General features: G+C 41.9%; 2 protein-coding genes across 2 annotated transcripts in view; one reads left to right on the top strand and one right to left on the bottom strand.

Moving 5' to 3' along the window:
* Positions 1-10139: 10139 nt before the first annotated feature.
* Positions 10140-15598, top strand: npas4a (neuronal PAS domain protein 4a). The gene is made up of 8 exons (XM_072437374.1): positions 10140-10625; positions 10863-11023; positions 11107-11209; positions 11316-11625; positions 11695-11804; positions 11937-12072; positions 12151-13892; positions 13988-15598. Exons 1-8 carry the CDS (start codon positions 10451-10453, stop codon positions 14017-14019), a joined length of 2769 nt encoding a protein of 922 aa, XP_072293475.1. The 5' UTR covers positions 10140-10450; the 3' UTR covers positions 14020-15598.
* Positions 15599-17122: 1524 nt separating this feature from the next.
* The window catches only part of mrpl11 (mitochondrial ribosomal protein L11), a 39042-nt gene continuing 38558 nt past the window's right edge, over positions 17123-17606 (bottom strand). Inside the window, exon 6 of the mRNA XM_072437404.1 lies at positions 17123-17346. Coding sequence (XP_072293505.1) covers positions 17232-17346 — 115 coding nt within the window. The 3' untranslated portion in view covers positions 17123-17231. The remainder of the gene's footprint in view (positions 17347-17606) is intronic.

Genomic DNA, 17606 nt, shown 5'->3' with positions numbered 1-17606 from the left:
AAAATTAAATTGAATATTTGATGAGTTTGGAGTCAATTTAATCAATTGTTTTTCCTACTCTGTGTAGTAGCAATTGTGCTGTCCTAGTCCTAGTCCAAGTTTAGACCTCAAATATTCCTGTTTTAGACATGGTTGAGAGCCAGTACTTGGAAGGCCAAATATTCTTAGGTGGTACCTGCCTTGGAGTGAAACCTTTGATAACCACTGTGTTATACAAGAAGTGTTTGTATAATATTATTGTTATTACTTGAAACAGAAAATGAATTAATGTAAACATTGAAGTAACAGCTGACTCTTATCTCAACAGACAAAAAAATAACTAAAAGATTATGTGACGTTTTGGTTTGGGTGAGTAAGCGGACCCTTTCACATATTCACTTTTGTGTTTTGGGGAGACAAGAGATCCCAGACACTGTGGACATTATGAGGATGACATTATATGATACTGTATGTATTTCACAAGTAATGTCTTTGGACTGTAGGAAGAAACTGGGTAACTTGCAGTAACACAATCAGGACAGACTCTAGCAAGACTAAAGGACTAAAAGATTTGAAATGTCTTGGTTGACACTTTCATCAAGGCACCATCATTTTACCAACCCTTATTTATTGCAAGTATTTCACTACAACAACTAAACTACAAACCTAGCTCAACACACACGTCTCACAAATAAATATGATATCAAGGTATTGCAACTAATTTGAGTCGCTTAACTGCAATATTTCATGTGGTTTTATGAACAGAAACAATGACATCCAGTCGACATTTTTACGGGAAATGTACCACCGTAGCACCTGTGGCTGGGTTTTTAAGCAGCATACAGGTTCTGTTTGTGTGAATGTATTTTTAGTAGTGCTATAGATAGAATCCCTGTTTCTATGTGGAACTGACAAGTGATTGACCTTGTCCATTCATGAATAAGCTCTGAATGAATGGATCCGCAAATTACTCATAACAGCTACTAGGGGGAGAGAAGTGGGGGTGAAATAATGTAAAGGCAATATTATTATGTGATCGTGAACATAGAAATCTGGCCAACAGATGTTTATTTTTAGCAGCTTTTGCACAATCCATTAGGGGTAATAGGAAGAGGCCAACAAAAGAACATGGTGCAGATGTAGGTATCTGTTCTTGTCAATGGGGGGAGAGAAGTGAAAGCTTTGCTGCTAGGAGGTCTCTCATGATGTAACACATCTACATCATGTTGCCATGGCAACCCTGCATCAGCACCAAGAGAGAAAAGGCATATGGTGGATAATAAAAACCGTACACAAAGGAAGAAAAGTACAGTACATATTCACGAGGGGGCTAAAAATACGGCTGAAGGCTGTTCTTTACTTCTTATTTGCACAATACTCTGACAATCTATCCTTGAGCAGGCTCATTCATGATAATCAAACCAACTCCATCATCTGTAAAAAATATCTATTTAGATTCTCTCTTGGCTGTGATGCTGGACCTTGAGCAGACAAAGATTACTAACGTAACTATGTGCGCCACTGAAAACTTGTGTCCCCTGTTCTCTGCCCTGAAAGCTAAAAATAAACATACTGAAAGCAGCAGATAGGTACAAGGTTGTGGCTCACACAAACGAATGAAGCATAATGAAGAGCTATGCAAGAATTAGGATTTAATAAGAAATGACACAATTGACACAATCTTGGCATACTTTGAGGGAAACGATAGTGTGATCAGCAGTTGCATCTGACAGTAAGGTCCAGGGCTGCAGCAGCTATATGGGAAGCTTGAGTGTGGCTGAGAAGTGAATGAATAAAGGGACAAGTGTAAGCTTTGAGGGGCCTGGGAAGGATCCATGTCTATCTCATAAAATCATTATTGTCTGGTCCTTCAGTGAGCACTTGCAATCTGCTTGTTTCATCTGTTTGTTTATCATACATCGTCAGACAAAGATATAATTAGCTGTTCAAAATACAGTTGTACTGGAAATGTGTTTTTTCAACCAGTAATATGAAAAACAGTTGGTTGTATCACTTGTGTATTATCCCCTAAATGTTCTCAGATTTTTACCCACTTTTTCACTCAACTCTCCATTTTACTCCACATCCTCTCACTGCCGCTTGGATGCACGAGTGGGAGGTGTTGCTAGGCGACAGATTAGCTCCATCCTTTCAAGAAACAGAGTACAGACCTTGACGCTCTGGGTGTAAAAATAAACAGTGAAAGAAAAGATGGCCTTATGGGAAAGAGGACAAGCACATCACCTTTGGCATGTGAAACTCATCTTTTGTTTACTTACCATCCACATATTTGAGCAGAATACAACTTCACTGTGAAGACATTTGCTGTGTAAAAACTTTGTAAACTCACAGAAATGTTGCCATGATCTGTCCACTCTGTTCCCTGTGATGTGATGACTAAGGTCGTGGAGAGACATGTTTGTCTCTCATCCGCACTTTTGCGTTCTGCCAAAGACGACGAAGCTGTGAAAATCACACCTGTTGGTGAAAAGCAGACACAAATAAAAGTAATGTGTTTGAGTGTCCTAGAAAGACCCAGAATAATTGTGGCCTTTCTACAGCTGTCAGGGAGGATAGTGACACACAGTAAGTGTTGGTGAATAAGCGATGAAGAATAAAACGGTTGAGGAGTGACTGAAATTAATGAGGATTTGGGAATGAATCATTGAGCTAAGAGCTATGAGACAAAAGAGGAACATTCCAGTGCATTCTAATTCATACAGGCTAAAATGAAAATGTGTTGCTGTAGCTATTCCTAACCAGTATAGACAATCATAGGCTTCTGTAAAATTATCTGTAAAAGTATCATCTGTACAGAGTGCAGATGTTGCCATAGTTCTTCTGGAATATTGAGAGTTTTCATTCCAGCTCCAATCAGAATGCAGGTCTAAATGTTTTTTCATGGAAAATCATGTGTCTTGATTTCTTGTGCAAGCAATGGAGTGATAGAACAACTGAGCCCATCAGCCATGAATTTGAGGCAAACTGCTGTTTTTTGGGCTCAAATACAGCTCTTTAATTGAGTCCATTTGCTGTCAGGTAGTTGAGCACTCATGGCTCCTCGCTCCTCTCTCACCCTCCTCTTACAGCTATGCTCCCCGTCCCTCCCTCCAACCACAATAATAATAATAAATATAGCCGCAAGCGGCAATGATCGGCCCTCGCCACGCCGCCGCCACGCCGCAAGAGGCATCTACTGCTAAATCTGTGACGCTGTCACATCTTCTCCCCTTTGTTTTACCATCAAAAAGCAATTTTATTTTGAATTCTTGGCAAAATGTGCGGCTTTGCCGCACAGACACCGTGACTCTTAGAATAAAAATGTGGATAACTTTTGACGGTCCACCCCTGAAGATGAGTCTCACCAAATTTCAGGTTAATAGGGCTAACGCCCTAAGAGGAGTTTGTGAAAGTCTAAAGTGTAAACATGTTCTGGCGATTTCCCCATTGGAATAACATGGAAGGTTTCGGTCATCGTTACGGCAAAGCCATAACAATTATGACATGGGTCTCATTGACTTTTTTGATGGGGATGCCAAAATTGAGTTGTGTGTCAAATTTCATATAATTTCGCAAAACTAAATATTTAACCTCCATATAAAATCTGTAGGGGGCGCTGTGGCTCCAAATTAATTTATTTCACTTCAAGTAGGTTTAGGGCAAATAGTTTAACAACTGATTCTAATTTGACGCAATTCGGACTTTATCTGCGCAAACGGCAGAAATGTTAAATTTGGGAGATTTCTGAAATTTTTGCTACAGTTTGCGGCTTCGCCGCACAGAGACCGTGAGAGGTATCAATGTAATTTGGATAGCTTTTGATGTCCCACTCCTCAGTAGCATTTTCACCAAATTTCAGCTTTTTAGGGCCAACGCCCTGGGAGGAGTTCGTAAAAGTACGACGTTTGGAAAAACTCCGAAGTCATGTTTAGCCATTTTTGAAGCAATATGGCCGACATTTGGTTGGGCGGACGGCGTTGCCGTAATAATATTTTTTACTTCTCTTGTCACCATCTACCTCTGCGCCAAATTTCATGATTCTACGATCAGATTTTTTTTGGGTCATTTCCCATCTCTCAATGCATTTTTGGTACATTTGGGGGCGCTGACGCGCCAATTTTTTAAATTTTAGAAAAAGGAAATAGCCAGAATGTAGAGAGGCACGATTTTTAGAGGTGTGAACATTTTTGTGACTTTTCGTCAATGTTCACTGGGTGAAAAATAGGGGAGTTGGTCCCGAGAAGAAGAAGAAGAAGAAGAAGAAGAAGAAGAAGAAGAAGAAGAAGAAGAAGAAGAAGAAGAAGAAGAAGAAGAAGAAGAAGAAGAAGAAGAAGAAGAAGAAGAAGAAGAAGAAGAAGAAGAAGAAGAAAGAAAGAATAATATTCCGATGCATTTCCCATTTTTCAAATATCATAAACTATACATTTTCGGAAAGCGCTCGCGCTTTCCTACCTCATGGTGTGGGTCCCTGGTCACTGACCGGTACTTTCGTTAATTTTGAGTGGGCTCCGCCCACTTTGTGTTTTTGGCCCTCTATACAGTAATAATGTTCAATTTTTGCATTACATGCTTATATGCACGGAACATGCAAGAGATGGGGAACGTATTCGTGAGCTACTTAGGGCAAATGAGTGCTTTATATGGGGAATGTAAAGTGCTCGTTTAGTGCGCACTTTTGCACGGGCTTCGCCCGTTTACAACGGTAATGTTCCATTTTCCTACTACTAATTAGTATGCACGGGGCGTGCATGAGTGAAGAAGTGCGTTAGTGAGTGTTTGGAAGTGGGCGAGCGCTTCGCGGTCGATTTCGTGCGCACTACCTGCGCACTTTCGCAGCCGTAAAGAATAAAGCCTAAAGAATTCCGCAGACACTCAATGCCCAAATTCATTTAAATGGGGAAACTTAATACTTTTGAAAATTCGACAATTCTGCAAAAAGTACAAGTTGTTCAAATGTCAAAAGTAATAGCACACGTACTACTGCGAAAGCGATCGTAATGAGGTATAACTTGTTGAAATCGGTTGAAGCGTTAAGGAGTTGAAACTGGCTAAATGGAAAATCATGGAAAATATAATAATAAAAAATACGTGAAATACAAGAACATATAGTGCCTGCATGACATCACGCAGACGCTCAATAAAAATAATAATAATAATACATTATTATTAGGCCCGAGCGCCACAAGCTGGCGAGAGGCCTATTAATCTCGTAAGGCCGTGCGAAGCACGGCTGCGAAAGTGCGCACGTAGTGCGCACGAAATCGAGCGCGAAGCGCTCGCCCACTTCCAAACACTCACTAACGCACTCCTCCACTCATGCACGCCCCGTGCATACTAATTAGTTGTAGGAAAATGGAACATTACCGTTGTAAACGGGCGAAGCCCGTGCAAAAGTTCGCACTAAACGAGCACTTACATCCCCATATAAAGCACTCATTTGCGCTAAGTAGCTCACGAATACGTTCCCCATCTCTTGCATGTTCCGTGCATATAAGCATGTAATGCAAAAATTGAACATTATTACTGTATAGAGGGCCAAAAACACAAAGTGGGCGGAGCCCACTCAAAATTATCGAAAGTACCCGTCAGTGACCAGGGACCCACACCATGAGGTAGGAAAGCGCGAGCGCTTTCCGAAAATGTATAGTTTATGATACTATACAGCGTCACAGATTCAGCAGTAGGCGTAATAAAAGGACAATTGGGGCGCGTTAGCGCCCCCTCCTCTTGCGGCGTGGCGGCGGCGTAGCGAGGGCCGATCATTGCCGCTTGCGGCTATATTTATTTATTATTATTATACATTATTAAACCTTTAAATTAAGAATTGAGCCATCAATTTGACTAAAATATGTTAACTTGGGCATACCAACTTGTCAAAGTCAGATCTCGTCAGATCTCAGAGGCTAAGCAGGGATGGGCCTGGTCAGTACTTGGATGGAAGAATGTTGGAATGCCAGGTGCCACATGGGGGCAGTAGTGCATACTGTCATTGTGTCCTTGGGCAAGACACCACCTTGCCAGTGTCATGTGCCATGTATGCTGGGGTATGAAAGTGTGTTTGTGAAAGTGCATGCGGGACAAATGGAAATGAGTCTATGGCTACAATCCGGCTTGTTTACAGCAGGTGTATAATTTATGTTCATTAACATGCACTATCCTCACCACATAAACTAATTATTATTATTATTATTATTTAACATCTACAAATCTCCATTAGTTTAACATTTGGCTAGCAGAAAATTATATGATGTGTGATGTCTGATGACACAATATCAAGCTCTAAAGTCTAAAGTTGTTTCGCTGTTATTGCTTTGATAGTACAGAGGAAGCTTGTTTGCATCAGCCAACAAACATTATTTCCTCAACCTCAATTTATCAAAGTTGAGAAAGGTGATCAGCTCAACTCTGTATCTTATCCCAAAGTCCATATTTCTGTAATAAATGTGTTTATCAGGTTTTCTACCAGGCAGAGTTGTAGATATTTCACTATTTGTTATCAGATTATAGCAGCTTTTACACCGTGTACATGTTTTGAGCTGCTACAGGAGCAGATTTCATCATTCCTCCACACAATAGAGTTCGAAATCAAACTACGATTAAAGATGAAAAAAAAGCAAAAACATCCTTAATGAGACTTATAGATAGAGCTAAATAGTCATAGAACAATGTGATAAGATGGTGTCAGAATATTTACTATTTAGCATCTCCAACGCCACTGCCCTGAGAAAAATTTCAAACTTTTTGTTCCCAGAAAGTCTATGTGAAAATGTAATGGGAAATTTACCTCTGGAACCAAATGGTGGGCTGTCACTGTTGAGCTCCTTTTAGCACTGAGCACTGGAAAAGGCTTATGATGTGAATCATAACAGAATGCAACTTTGCAATATAAACAAAAGATAACATGCAATTCATTCAAAGAATTTAGCATTATGCCACCAAGAGCTTTTTTGGCTAGGTTTCAAAGTAATCATATCAAGTGTTATGCTTGAAAAAATCTTACACTTTTATTTGCCACTATGCCACAGTTTTAAGTGCAAAAACAACACCTGAGAACAAAATAGTGGGTAAGCAGAATGCAACAGATTCAAAGTTACAAAACATGCATTAATCTTACAAGTTTGCAGTTGGCCGACGCATTAATGACCAGGCTGTCGAGTAAATTATGCAGAGGAATGGTTCTTTTAAAGTGATGAGGCTCTGAATATTAAATGCCAAATCACAACCAAATTAAAGTGAACTATTCATGGGTTTCACCTTCCTCATAGGCAACATTCTGTACTTTTCACCTTTCAAAAATAAAGAGTGTCACTATTGTTATTATTATATAGTATAAGAAGTTCTTTATTAGTCACTTCTGTGCCTACTTTGTGTTGCAACATTTGAATTTCCCCATTGTGATACAAATAAAGGCTTATCTTGTCTTATCATCTTTAAATGTAATATATTTTTGTGAATTGTTAACTCCTTTGGCAATGATGCAATCACTCTTAAACCCACCTTCTGCATTGGAGGTCAGACAACTGCACAATCAGGAGTAGAAAACATACCATTTGATTATCAATAACACACATAATGTTTGAAATGAGACAAAGACTAAGGATGCCATGCTTAATTAATCAATTCAAATTAAATTTGGAATTAGCAGACAAAAGTAAGCTTGAGGCAAAAAATAATGATGATAATAATTAATTTCACTCCATTGCACTTATCAGTTCATGTGCACCCTCTATGAGAGCCTATTGATGTCATTTGTAATTGAAACATTTCTTTTAATCTCAATGGAGAGATAAAAAAATCCTCTAGAATGAGAAAAAAAGGCTAGCTAGCTTGAAGAGAAGATGAAGAGAAGGTGAATATGGGATTATAATTTAAAATCCATACACATCTATAAATGGCGTGGTAAACAACTACTGCAATCTTCGGGTTGGTGGATGAGTCTAACCACTGAGCTACTGCTCTGAAATGTGGCAAATGATTATATGAAAGCTACCAGTGACTTTTCTTTATTTTCGTTTTTGAAAGCAAATGGATAATAAATAAGACAAAAATATAAAAGCAAAAGAACAAATATTTAAAAACAAAATCTGTTAAAATCTGTTCTATTGAGAAATTGATAATAATATGAATAATCCATCACACCTCATATATGGGGAATATCAAGAGGCTAATTAATATTGCACAGGTGTGCCTTAGACTGGGCACAATAAAAGGACACTCTGAAATGGGTCTTAATTTGATGTCACACATTTGAACAAGCCTGAATGTGCCCTCAATTGAGAAAGGTTTTTTGAAACCCCTTTTTGGAGAAGAACAGTATTCAGATCATCAGCTAAAATTAGTTAAAGAGATTATTTTTTGATGGTCCCAGCAACAGAAAAAGATCGGTCTCCCCTTGTTTTTCTCTTTGTTTTGGGGGCAGTGTAGATCCTTCTGCTCAGCCACATGGGAAAAGCCCCATGTGCAAACACTCCTGATTGGAACAGGCACAGTGATTGTACACCTTGTGTTTTTACAAAAATGCCACTCTAACTGTTAACTGTTTTAAACTTTATACAGGACTGGTTACAGTGTGGTTGCTCAGACTGTCTCTGCTGGGGACAAAAGACAGGTGCCCTACTTGTTCAGAGTGGACTGATGTTCTGCACCCGGCTGATCTTGAGCATGTGAAAGTTGTCTGAGACTCCAACAGTGAAAGTGCATGTGAAAAGAGAGAATGGTGGTTGATGATGCTGTTTGAGAGGATGAATGTACTGCATGGAAGGGTGGCTGAGAAATTAAACAGTTTTTGTGTATATTTCTACAACTGTTTAAATGTCTATGTGTAAAACCTTAAACCTTCACAATTAGTTTTCAAGTGAGAATTGTCACTGTTTTACCTTGTGTGGCAAATGTTACCTGATGCCTCTATGTACCTGAGCAATGACCGCACTTTGGACCAACATGAGTATGAGGAAAAATGCCAACTTCTTTGTAATATTTCCTAATATTTTCTTTCTCTGGTGTAAAGAAGAGCATATAATATAGCATTTCTCTCTCAAACCAAAAACGTATGAAGCAAGATAGTTCCACCAATGGTTTCCACAGTCTCACCTCATGAGAACCCAAACAGAGCGCTTCACATGTTGTTATTATATAGTGCTATGTCTAGTAGCCCATATTGGCACGAATATGAAGGGTATTTTATAAATACATGACTGGGATCCTAATGCCTCGCGCTCCTTGTGTCAGTCACAGGTGAAATCTATTTTTAGCTGCAGCAGTGCTTACCTCACGTGCTACTAGTGGCTGCGTTTTGCAGGTTGCGCAATAAGGCGGCAGTGAACGCGCATCTAATTATCAACATGTCAAATAAAGGAAGACATTGTTTGGATTGGAGCTCGTCATGAAATGCATTTGTACTGTATGCCATTAAACATCGTATTTTATTTAAGTGAATAGATACCATACAAAAATCTTATTTGCGTGAGCCTCACCATACATCTGACCTGTGGTGGTGTCACCTGCTTGTCTCCATAGAGATAAATATGTTTAAAACCATTTGTGGAACATTCCAGGAAAAGTAGCATAGTACATTTTTAACATATATGACATTCTGGCAGGATGCAATTAATTGCATCGTTGCTGTTTTATGCTATGGTGAGCGGTGCAATGTCATTGCGTTTATCAGCCTTCCTCAACTTCTACTCAGTCCAGTACTTTTACGTTTACGCATATTTGCTACAGGCACTGTCCTTCAACTAAAATAAGTCTATCCTTATTTCATAGCGATGGGTATCACATTCTGAATATTTCACTTAATGGCCACTGTCTGAGGATGAAAATGATGGCTACGTGTAAGAGATCCGTCCCAGCAGCTCGACGATGGCACATAAGCACAGATCTGCTCATGTACCCGGTCTCCCCATCCCCCTCACTCCAAACCCCCAACACACCGGAGTCCGGTGGTGACTCCATTTACGTTTCTACTCTGGCCACGCCTCTTTCTCGGTTTTGTCCAAATCGGGCTTTTTGCGTCGCCGGAGCTCCCTGTTTCAGACCGACGTCATGAAGGAGTAGAAGGAAGAGCTGACGTCGAGCCAGAGTCACCGAAAGGAGAGGGCAAGAGGGGAGGATGGAGAGAAACTTCCACTGCTCAATGCGGGTTGTATACGCTCTGAGCGGTGGAAGTCTCCCCCCTCCCAACGTTGAAGCGACCCCTCCCGCTCTTTTACGTCGGTGTTGGTGCGTTGGGAGTCCCAGGCTATATAAGTGACCGGCGAGCAGAGTCTTCAACCAGATTTACGGTTCGTGGTAGCTGTACCTTGCCGCTCTGCGGACCTCAGCGTGCGCAGTAGAAGAACAAGCCGGACTCTGGAGCAACCAGAGCTGAAATGAAAGTCCAATAACAGGTCTCAATTTCCACCAAATCTTGTCAGCAACACTCAGAAAATCTCGTCTTCTGACCGGAGGAATACCCTGCAGTTCCGCCGTGATGTACCGCTCAACCAAAGGCGCGTCCAAGGCTCGCCGGGACCAAATCAACGCCGAGATCCGGAACTTGAAAGACTTGTTACCCATCGCGGACTCCGATAAAGCGCGGCTTTCATATCTACACATCATGTCACTGGCTTGCATGTACACAAGGAAGTCAGTCTTCTTCACGCAAGGTAAGGACCTGTTGAAATGTACACTTTCTCTGAATCAACAAGTGCTCCTGCATGTGAGCCAGAAATGTATTTCTTTTATTAAATACTAACTGATATACCAATGTAAATGTGTGCAGATAGTTTTAAAGCGCTGCTCTTGTGTCGCTGTCCGTGGTGCTGAAACGCCGCAGCCTGCCATTGTAACGTGGCAGTGTAGTTACATGATAGGCATTAATGTGTTTTTGTCTTTTTCCACAGAGGTGGGAAGTTCTTGTCTGGAGGAGTCCGCAGGATTTCTGTCTTTTTACGAGCTGTCTGAGTTAATGCAGGCGGTGCCAGGCTTTCTCATGCTACTGACTGGGGAAGGCAAGCTCTTATACCTGTCTGACAGTGTGTCAGAGCATCTGGGACATTCAATGGTAAGTTAAAAGGATAATACCCGTGACAATGCATTTCGGTTGAGATGAGAAGAAGTAATCTTCGGTGTTCTTGGCATTTATAGGTTGATTTAGTGGCACAAGGGGATAGTGTGTATGATATAATTGATGCAGCTGACCATTTAGTTTTGAGGACCAGTCTATCAACTTCTTCTTCACTGGAAACTGGTAAGAATGCTAAAATAAATATAAAGTGAAACATAATATTGATTTCTGAGATGTATAATATACAGTTAATATAATATTTTATCATATAAACTTTGCATTTTTATAGATCGTCTCCTGCGCTGCCATTTCAACACATCGAAATCAGTCCGTAGGCAGAGTGCTGGAAATAAACTAGTTCTGATACGAGCTCGCTGCTTGTCTCCTCCATCCTCGCTGACAGCTGGGTCCTATTGGGCATCTAACCCGGTGTGGGTGTGTTTCTGCTCTCCTCTGGAGCCCCACCCAAGTCGCTCTGGATCAAGCACCGAGAGGGAGGCTCCCAGCACCACAGGAACTCTGGCAGAGGCTAGCCTGTTTCTGGCTTGTTTCTACTCCCAGCATGGTCGGGATATGAGGCTGTATTCTGCACAGGAAAAGTGAGTGTGAAGTGTTAACGTGGAAACTATAACATTATGTTCTAACGTGACGCCCACTCTGGCCTGCAGTGTGAGCTTCTATCTGGGCTTTGATGTGACAGCACTGCGATCCCGCTCCTGGTACAGCCTCCTCCACCCACAGGACCTGTCACATGCCTCGGCACAGCACCGCAGCTTGTGTGAGTACACTCTTCACATGTTACAAACATGCTGCCCACACACAACACTGAGAGCCCACAGGCACAATATGAACAGCACTCAGATTAATTAAATGACAATGTGGTGTCAACAACGGATCTTGTCTTTAACAGTGAGGGAAGGCGGAGAGGGCAGAGCCGAGATGGTGGTCCGTATTCAGACTCAAGACCAGACGTGGGTTTGGCTCTACATGGTACTACAGCTACAGCCTGGGGAGGTGCCAGTCACTAGCAACAATTACATCATCAGGTGGGTTTTACTAGCGCTAATTCAGTTAAAAAAATAAACAAAATTTGAAAACTAAATTAATTCTGATTTTTGTTGTAGTGATTCTGAGGCCTGGGCAGTCCGTCACCAACTCAGTTCTGAGACGACCCAACTTAATATAGTGCTAAATGCTGGGACAACCCAGCAGGAGGGTCTGAGCCTTCAGTCCCCTGAGACCCTATCCAGTCCTGACCAAGTATTCACCCCGGGAAGCAGCGGCCTGTCAGGCCAGTCGTTTGACTTCAGCACTGCCGGCTGCAGTGTGACTTCTTCTGATGAGCCAAGCAGCTCTGCCACAGAGCCCATTCAGCAGGAGGGAGACCCCCGCTCCAGTCTCTCCTCCCTGGAGGAGGAGAGCTTCTTCCAACAGCATCCTTCTGTCCGAGACGAGATCCGCTCTGCCACATCTTCCCCCACACCAGTCACCGTGGAAACAGTGGCAGACTTAGACTTTCTTACACAAAACATTCTTCTGCCACCGTCCTTTCAGCTCGACCCACCGTTGCCCTCTCTACCCCTGCCCCTCCCCCCTGTGCCCACCTCACAGACTCAGATGAAAGAGTTTGTGTGCACCCCGCCCTACACGCCCCAGGTCAGTGGGGCTGCCTTCCCATTCGGTGAGCCTCTGTTCAGTTTTGACCCCACAGGTACCACCACACCCCCTCCCAGCGCCACAATGACCACAGCAACCACCTCCACTGCCCCAGCCTCGGCCCCTCCCACTACAGCATCTAGCCCCATGCCCCCAACAACTCTATCCACTAAACTGCCCCTGGCACTGCCCACCCCTTCTACAGATCTGCTTTTCCCAATAGAGCCTTGCAGTGGTTCACTTTACGAAAAACTTCCCCCCACTCCTGACAGCCCAGGAGATGGTGACTGTACAGTAATGACGCTGCCTGAAGTTAGGGGCCCGCTTTACGTAGATGTCCCCCTGGGACCCCTTCAGTGCCCTCCTGAGGGCCTGCTTACACCAGAGGCTTCCCCTGGTAAACAGCCTTGTCTCTCATTCTTCTCAATAGAGCGAGAGAAGGAGCATGCAGAAATCTCCCTTCTTGCCCAACACATCAGTTCATTGGCAGAGGGGTACTACATGGACCCTCTATTGTCCAAAATGTCACCTTCCTCATGTCCCCCCTCTCCATTCATGTCCCCCGCTTTAGAGACCACTGATGTAGACTCGGTTCATGTGCTACGGGACTTCTATCCCATTAAGGCTTGGAGAGGGCTGGACATTCCTATGTTTTTCGATGAGGACAACTCTCTGTTTGAAGAGAATATTCTTGAAACCCTCCTCCAAGATGACTTTGCTTCCTTTCAGGCTCCTTCACCTCCAGTTGTTCCAATGCTTTTTGATCCTGATCCCACATCTCCTCAGACCCCTGTCTGTTGGCACCAACCCTCCCAGTTTGAGGGAGTGGGCCACATGTGTAGCGCTCAATCGGCGCATTGTAACTCCATGGCTGGCTGTGGGGCAAGTGCGACTACAGAGCGCAGGGTCCATGCTGAAGGGGAGGGGCTAGCAGAGGAGCCTATGGAGATTGAGGTGGTTTCATCTCCTGTGTCGTCCTGCTCCTCCATCCCAGCTTCCCCTCCCCTGATCCTCACGGCGTCCCCTGGACCAGTGTCCTCACCTGTCGCCTCGCCATCGCCTGCTATGACCTGCACTCAGTCCCTCCTCGAGGAACTGGCTGTCCTGGAACCCATGTTTGGGGCAGGTGCCTCGATCACCCCTGGCTTGGGGCAACAACCTGAGTTGTATCAACTCCAATGTCATCCATCCTCACAGTGCTTCCACAAAGGTAAGCTCCACACATAGAATCAGATGTATTAATCACAAAGCCACTTTAATAATTGTGTGACTAATATTTTCCTTATTTTTGTTCTTCTCTTTCAGATGGGAGTGGAAGTTCCTCTGTTCTAAAATAAGTCTGTGACTTACTTCATCAAGTATGGCATATTGTCATATTTTATGGAGCCCCTTTTACTGAAAAGTAAAAAATGATTAAGTGTATAAATATACATAATGTATATAACTTAATGGACTAATTCCGACATATCTCTGAGAAAAATAATTGGCTTTTGTTAAGTCATAATCTCTACAGAACTAATACAAACCGGTGGCTACATTTTGACAATGGTAAAAACACATGGATTCAGGACTGACTGAGTCCTGAGCGTGTGCTACTTCCATTACCATCCTCTGTAAAAGAAAAAGAGAACATTCTCTGAACTAATTTGCGCTGTTTACTTTCCAGACACGCAATTGTATTCACTCGTAGTGAAAATTCTGTTGTGAACACAAAGTAAAATTATTGTCAGTGGTCGGAACAATTCTAGCACTTTTGCTAGACAAGCAGCAGTAAAATCCAAACCTTGAAAGTGAAATGTTTACAAATACTAGAAAAACCATTATCACTGTATTCAAAATATTTCAATAAAATATTGAAATTTAGCCTTGAAAAGTCAATACAGAACCAAACAGTATTCAACCTGAATCTAAAATACTTTAAGTTTTGGGTTTGCTGCTCCAGATCTTTAGCATTCCATACATAAAGCGTCATCTTAAATTGTGTGTATTTTTATGTATTGTGCAAAAACAAAAAAACAAAACAAAAACTCAACAGTTAAGAGATCCTGGCATGTGGTGATCTCATCTACAGTACAAAGTATGTCCAAGTGTTCATCGCTTTACAAGATTGTCTACAAGTTTGCCGAAGCTCTAATCATGCCATAACCCACTGCTTCGCTGTACTATACATTAGACTCTGAATGTGGCTCTCCAGGTCTTGTGGGGCCTGAGGGCAGTCGGCCGGATATTCTTGCAGCATCAATATTTGCAATGCTGGCAGCTTATAGCGGCTTCTTGTGCCTGAAATGCCCCTGACCTGCTGAACTCTGAACTCTTCATCTTTGTCCATGACAAATGGATAGTTGCATCGCTGCTCCACTGGTGAGCGGTGCATTGAGGCACAACTGACTTTGTGAATGAGAGATTCTTCTTTTTTAAGAGGGGTTATAATATAAAATGTTTTGTTTTAAAAAATGAGAATATGGATGGGGTGCTATTTCTATTCAGTTACCAAGCGACACGGGTTGAGAATGGTACTATTCCCATGGTGTCGACATACTCACGTAGAGTTGTCTACGGTCAAGTAAAGGATTGATTCCTACGTTCTAGCTTTTAAAGGCTAAGTTAATATATTGTGTAAAATGTATGTTTGTGTGACATTTAAAAACAATGTTACTACATACTGCATATGTCTGTGGATATAGGCATATGTGATTTACAGAAAGGTTGTACACATTTGTACATTTGTATGAAGAGATATTGGTCTGTAAATAGAAGAGAGAGATTTTTATCATTTAAAAAGAGATAAACTGTATTAAGAACATGCTATTTACTGCAAATGGACATTGTGGACCAGTGTTCTATTGTGATGCTTATAAGTGTATTTGATTGTCATACAAATGCATTTATATTAAAGTGCACTTAATGCTGCTGATGCACTTGTGTCGTCACGGCCAAGATCCCTGCTTCATCCTCAGCATCACAGTAACCACCTCCCTCCCATCCTCTCCTCCGTTCTGCCCTGGAGCGACTTTTCGCTCAGCAACAGCTCTGACGCACACACATGACGAGACACGATCTGAGTCAGACTGACGCACTCGCTGGACGTCGAGGCTTTGCGTGCACAGAACCACCTCCCACTTATGATGATGCGCCACATAATAGTAGGCACAATGAGACCCCTCCCATCAGCATCACAACGAACCTTCTTTACAAATTACACTCGCCCACATTCGCTTGATGTACCTGCGCCAGGCTCCATATATAGGCATTCCTGTTCTGAGTGCTATTCTCAGCCTCCATTGAGAAGCTCTGTGGAGAAGGGGGAAGGGGCACACAAAAAGAAGAGAGAGAAAGCTAAAATTAGAGGTACAGTATGACAGTTATGGCCAACAATGTTAATGTAAACCTATTTTAGACCACCCAATGCAACCTGGGTGTTTTAATGCATGAAATTGCAAGGTATGGACATAGGACAAGACAATAGGCACATCTATATTTTCTACATGTTTGTAGGTGTTATTATGAGATGAATGTTATAACTGATCATTATTTCAGTCAGTAAGGCCACTTAAATAAAGGATCATTAATTGGGTGCAGCAATGATGGGTTGTCCACGGGATTCATCCATCCAATCCATGTGGTTAAGTGCTGCCCCCTGGTGCTGAATACTCTCAACAACAGTGTTGCAGGTCCTTTGGTAAGAACCAGTTAGGTCAAGTTTAAGAAAAATACAAGCTACACATGATTTCAAATATATTTTAGGATCTAGTGAAAAAATATACACAAAGGCAGTTTTGAAATGAGCAGCGCAGAGGCTTTTATATCACGCAGGCCACGTGGAGGCAACAGAGGTTTTCAGGAGTAACAGGCTAAATGGCTAAACATCTGAAGCTGCCAATCAATAGTTTAGTTTAGGTTGTAAAAGCCCAGTATTCACCGCAAATGTTTATGTTGACTTGCGGTAAACTCACCTGCTGAAATCAAACACAACTGGCTCCTTTTGCAAAGCACAGACCAAAAGTCAAGAGTGGGAGTTTCCCGAGGAGCTGGAGCTGTCCCAAGGAGCTGTCCAGAGGAGCTGTCCCGACCCTTCTGGACATGTCCCAACACGGCAAAACATGTGGCTGAAATAGACCTAATCTACGTATATTTATGACTAAATTAACTACATACCCAATATGAAATAGCCATAGATGATCAGTTTATACTTGATTTCCTTGGATTAAAAATTTTTTAAGAAACACCAGGAGTGATTATTGGTGCAGTTTTCTGCCTGGGTTGATAAAAATGTGTTCATAAAATATATGAATTCCATAGAGACTAAATGAAAACTTTTAAAGCAAACGCAAAATTAACTTTTAGAGTAGAAGATAATCACTCAGGTTGGCTTTTTCTAAACCCCACCACCCCTTAAAATGTACACTTCAAATCACTACAAATGAAGAGGACAAAAGCAGCAAAAATGCATGAGCTTTTATTAACATCTGACAGATACAGATACAGTGTGTGATCTGAGTGAAATTCTTCATAAACAAACAATAATAAATAGGAATATGCTGCTGCAGAATCATTTCTTCTTTCCTGTGAGAGCTTCAGCAGCTGCTGCCGCAGTTGCAACTGCATCTGCTTTAAGTTTCTCCTCCCTTTGCTCCAAGAAGACTTTGTATTCCTCCGCAGACAGGCTACACAGCAAGAGACACAAAAGTGGTTATCAATGGGATATTCATGTTATTTTCAGTAAGTTAAGAAAAAAGCTTTTCGAACTTAAATAGATACTATTGGTAGTTTCCAAGAGATGTAAAGTCTTGACTAATGGAGCAGAGAAAGGCTGTGGGTAATTTCTTGTTGAAGAAAGGGGGATAGGTTTGGGAAGAAAAGTGCTGAAAAAAATGGAAACCTCTAAACATGATAAATGAGTGTGCATAAGAATGTCACAGGTGGG

The sequence above is a fragment of the Eucyclogobius newberryi genome, unplaced genomic scaffold, assembly GCF_026437365.1.
Source record: "Eucyclogobius newberryi isolate DKJ021-1_F unplaced genomic scaffold, fEucNew1.0.hap1 SCAF_11, whole genome shotgun sequence".
Classification (NCBI taxonomy): domain Eukaryota; kingdom Metazoa; phylum Chordata; class Actinopteri; order Gobiiformes; family Gobiidae; genus Eucyclogobius; species Eucyclogobius newberryi.
This window is presented reverse-complemented; position numbering and strand designations above follow the sequence as displayed.

Bases quoted from the DNA above. Each gene is read 5' to 3' on its own strand.
- npas4a (XM_072437374.1), top strand. From the start codon at position 10,451: ATGTACCGCTCAACCAAAGGCGCGTCCAAGGCTCGCCGGGACCAAATC. The intron at 12,073-12,150 runs GTGGGTTTTACT...TTTTTGTTGTAG, and splicing joins AGCAACAATTACATCATCAG to TGATTCTGAGGCCTGGGCAG. The intron at 13,893-13,987 runs GTAAGCTCCACA...CTTCTCTTTCAG, and splicing joins CTCACAGTGCTTCCACAAAG to ATGGGAGTGGAAGTTCCTCT.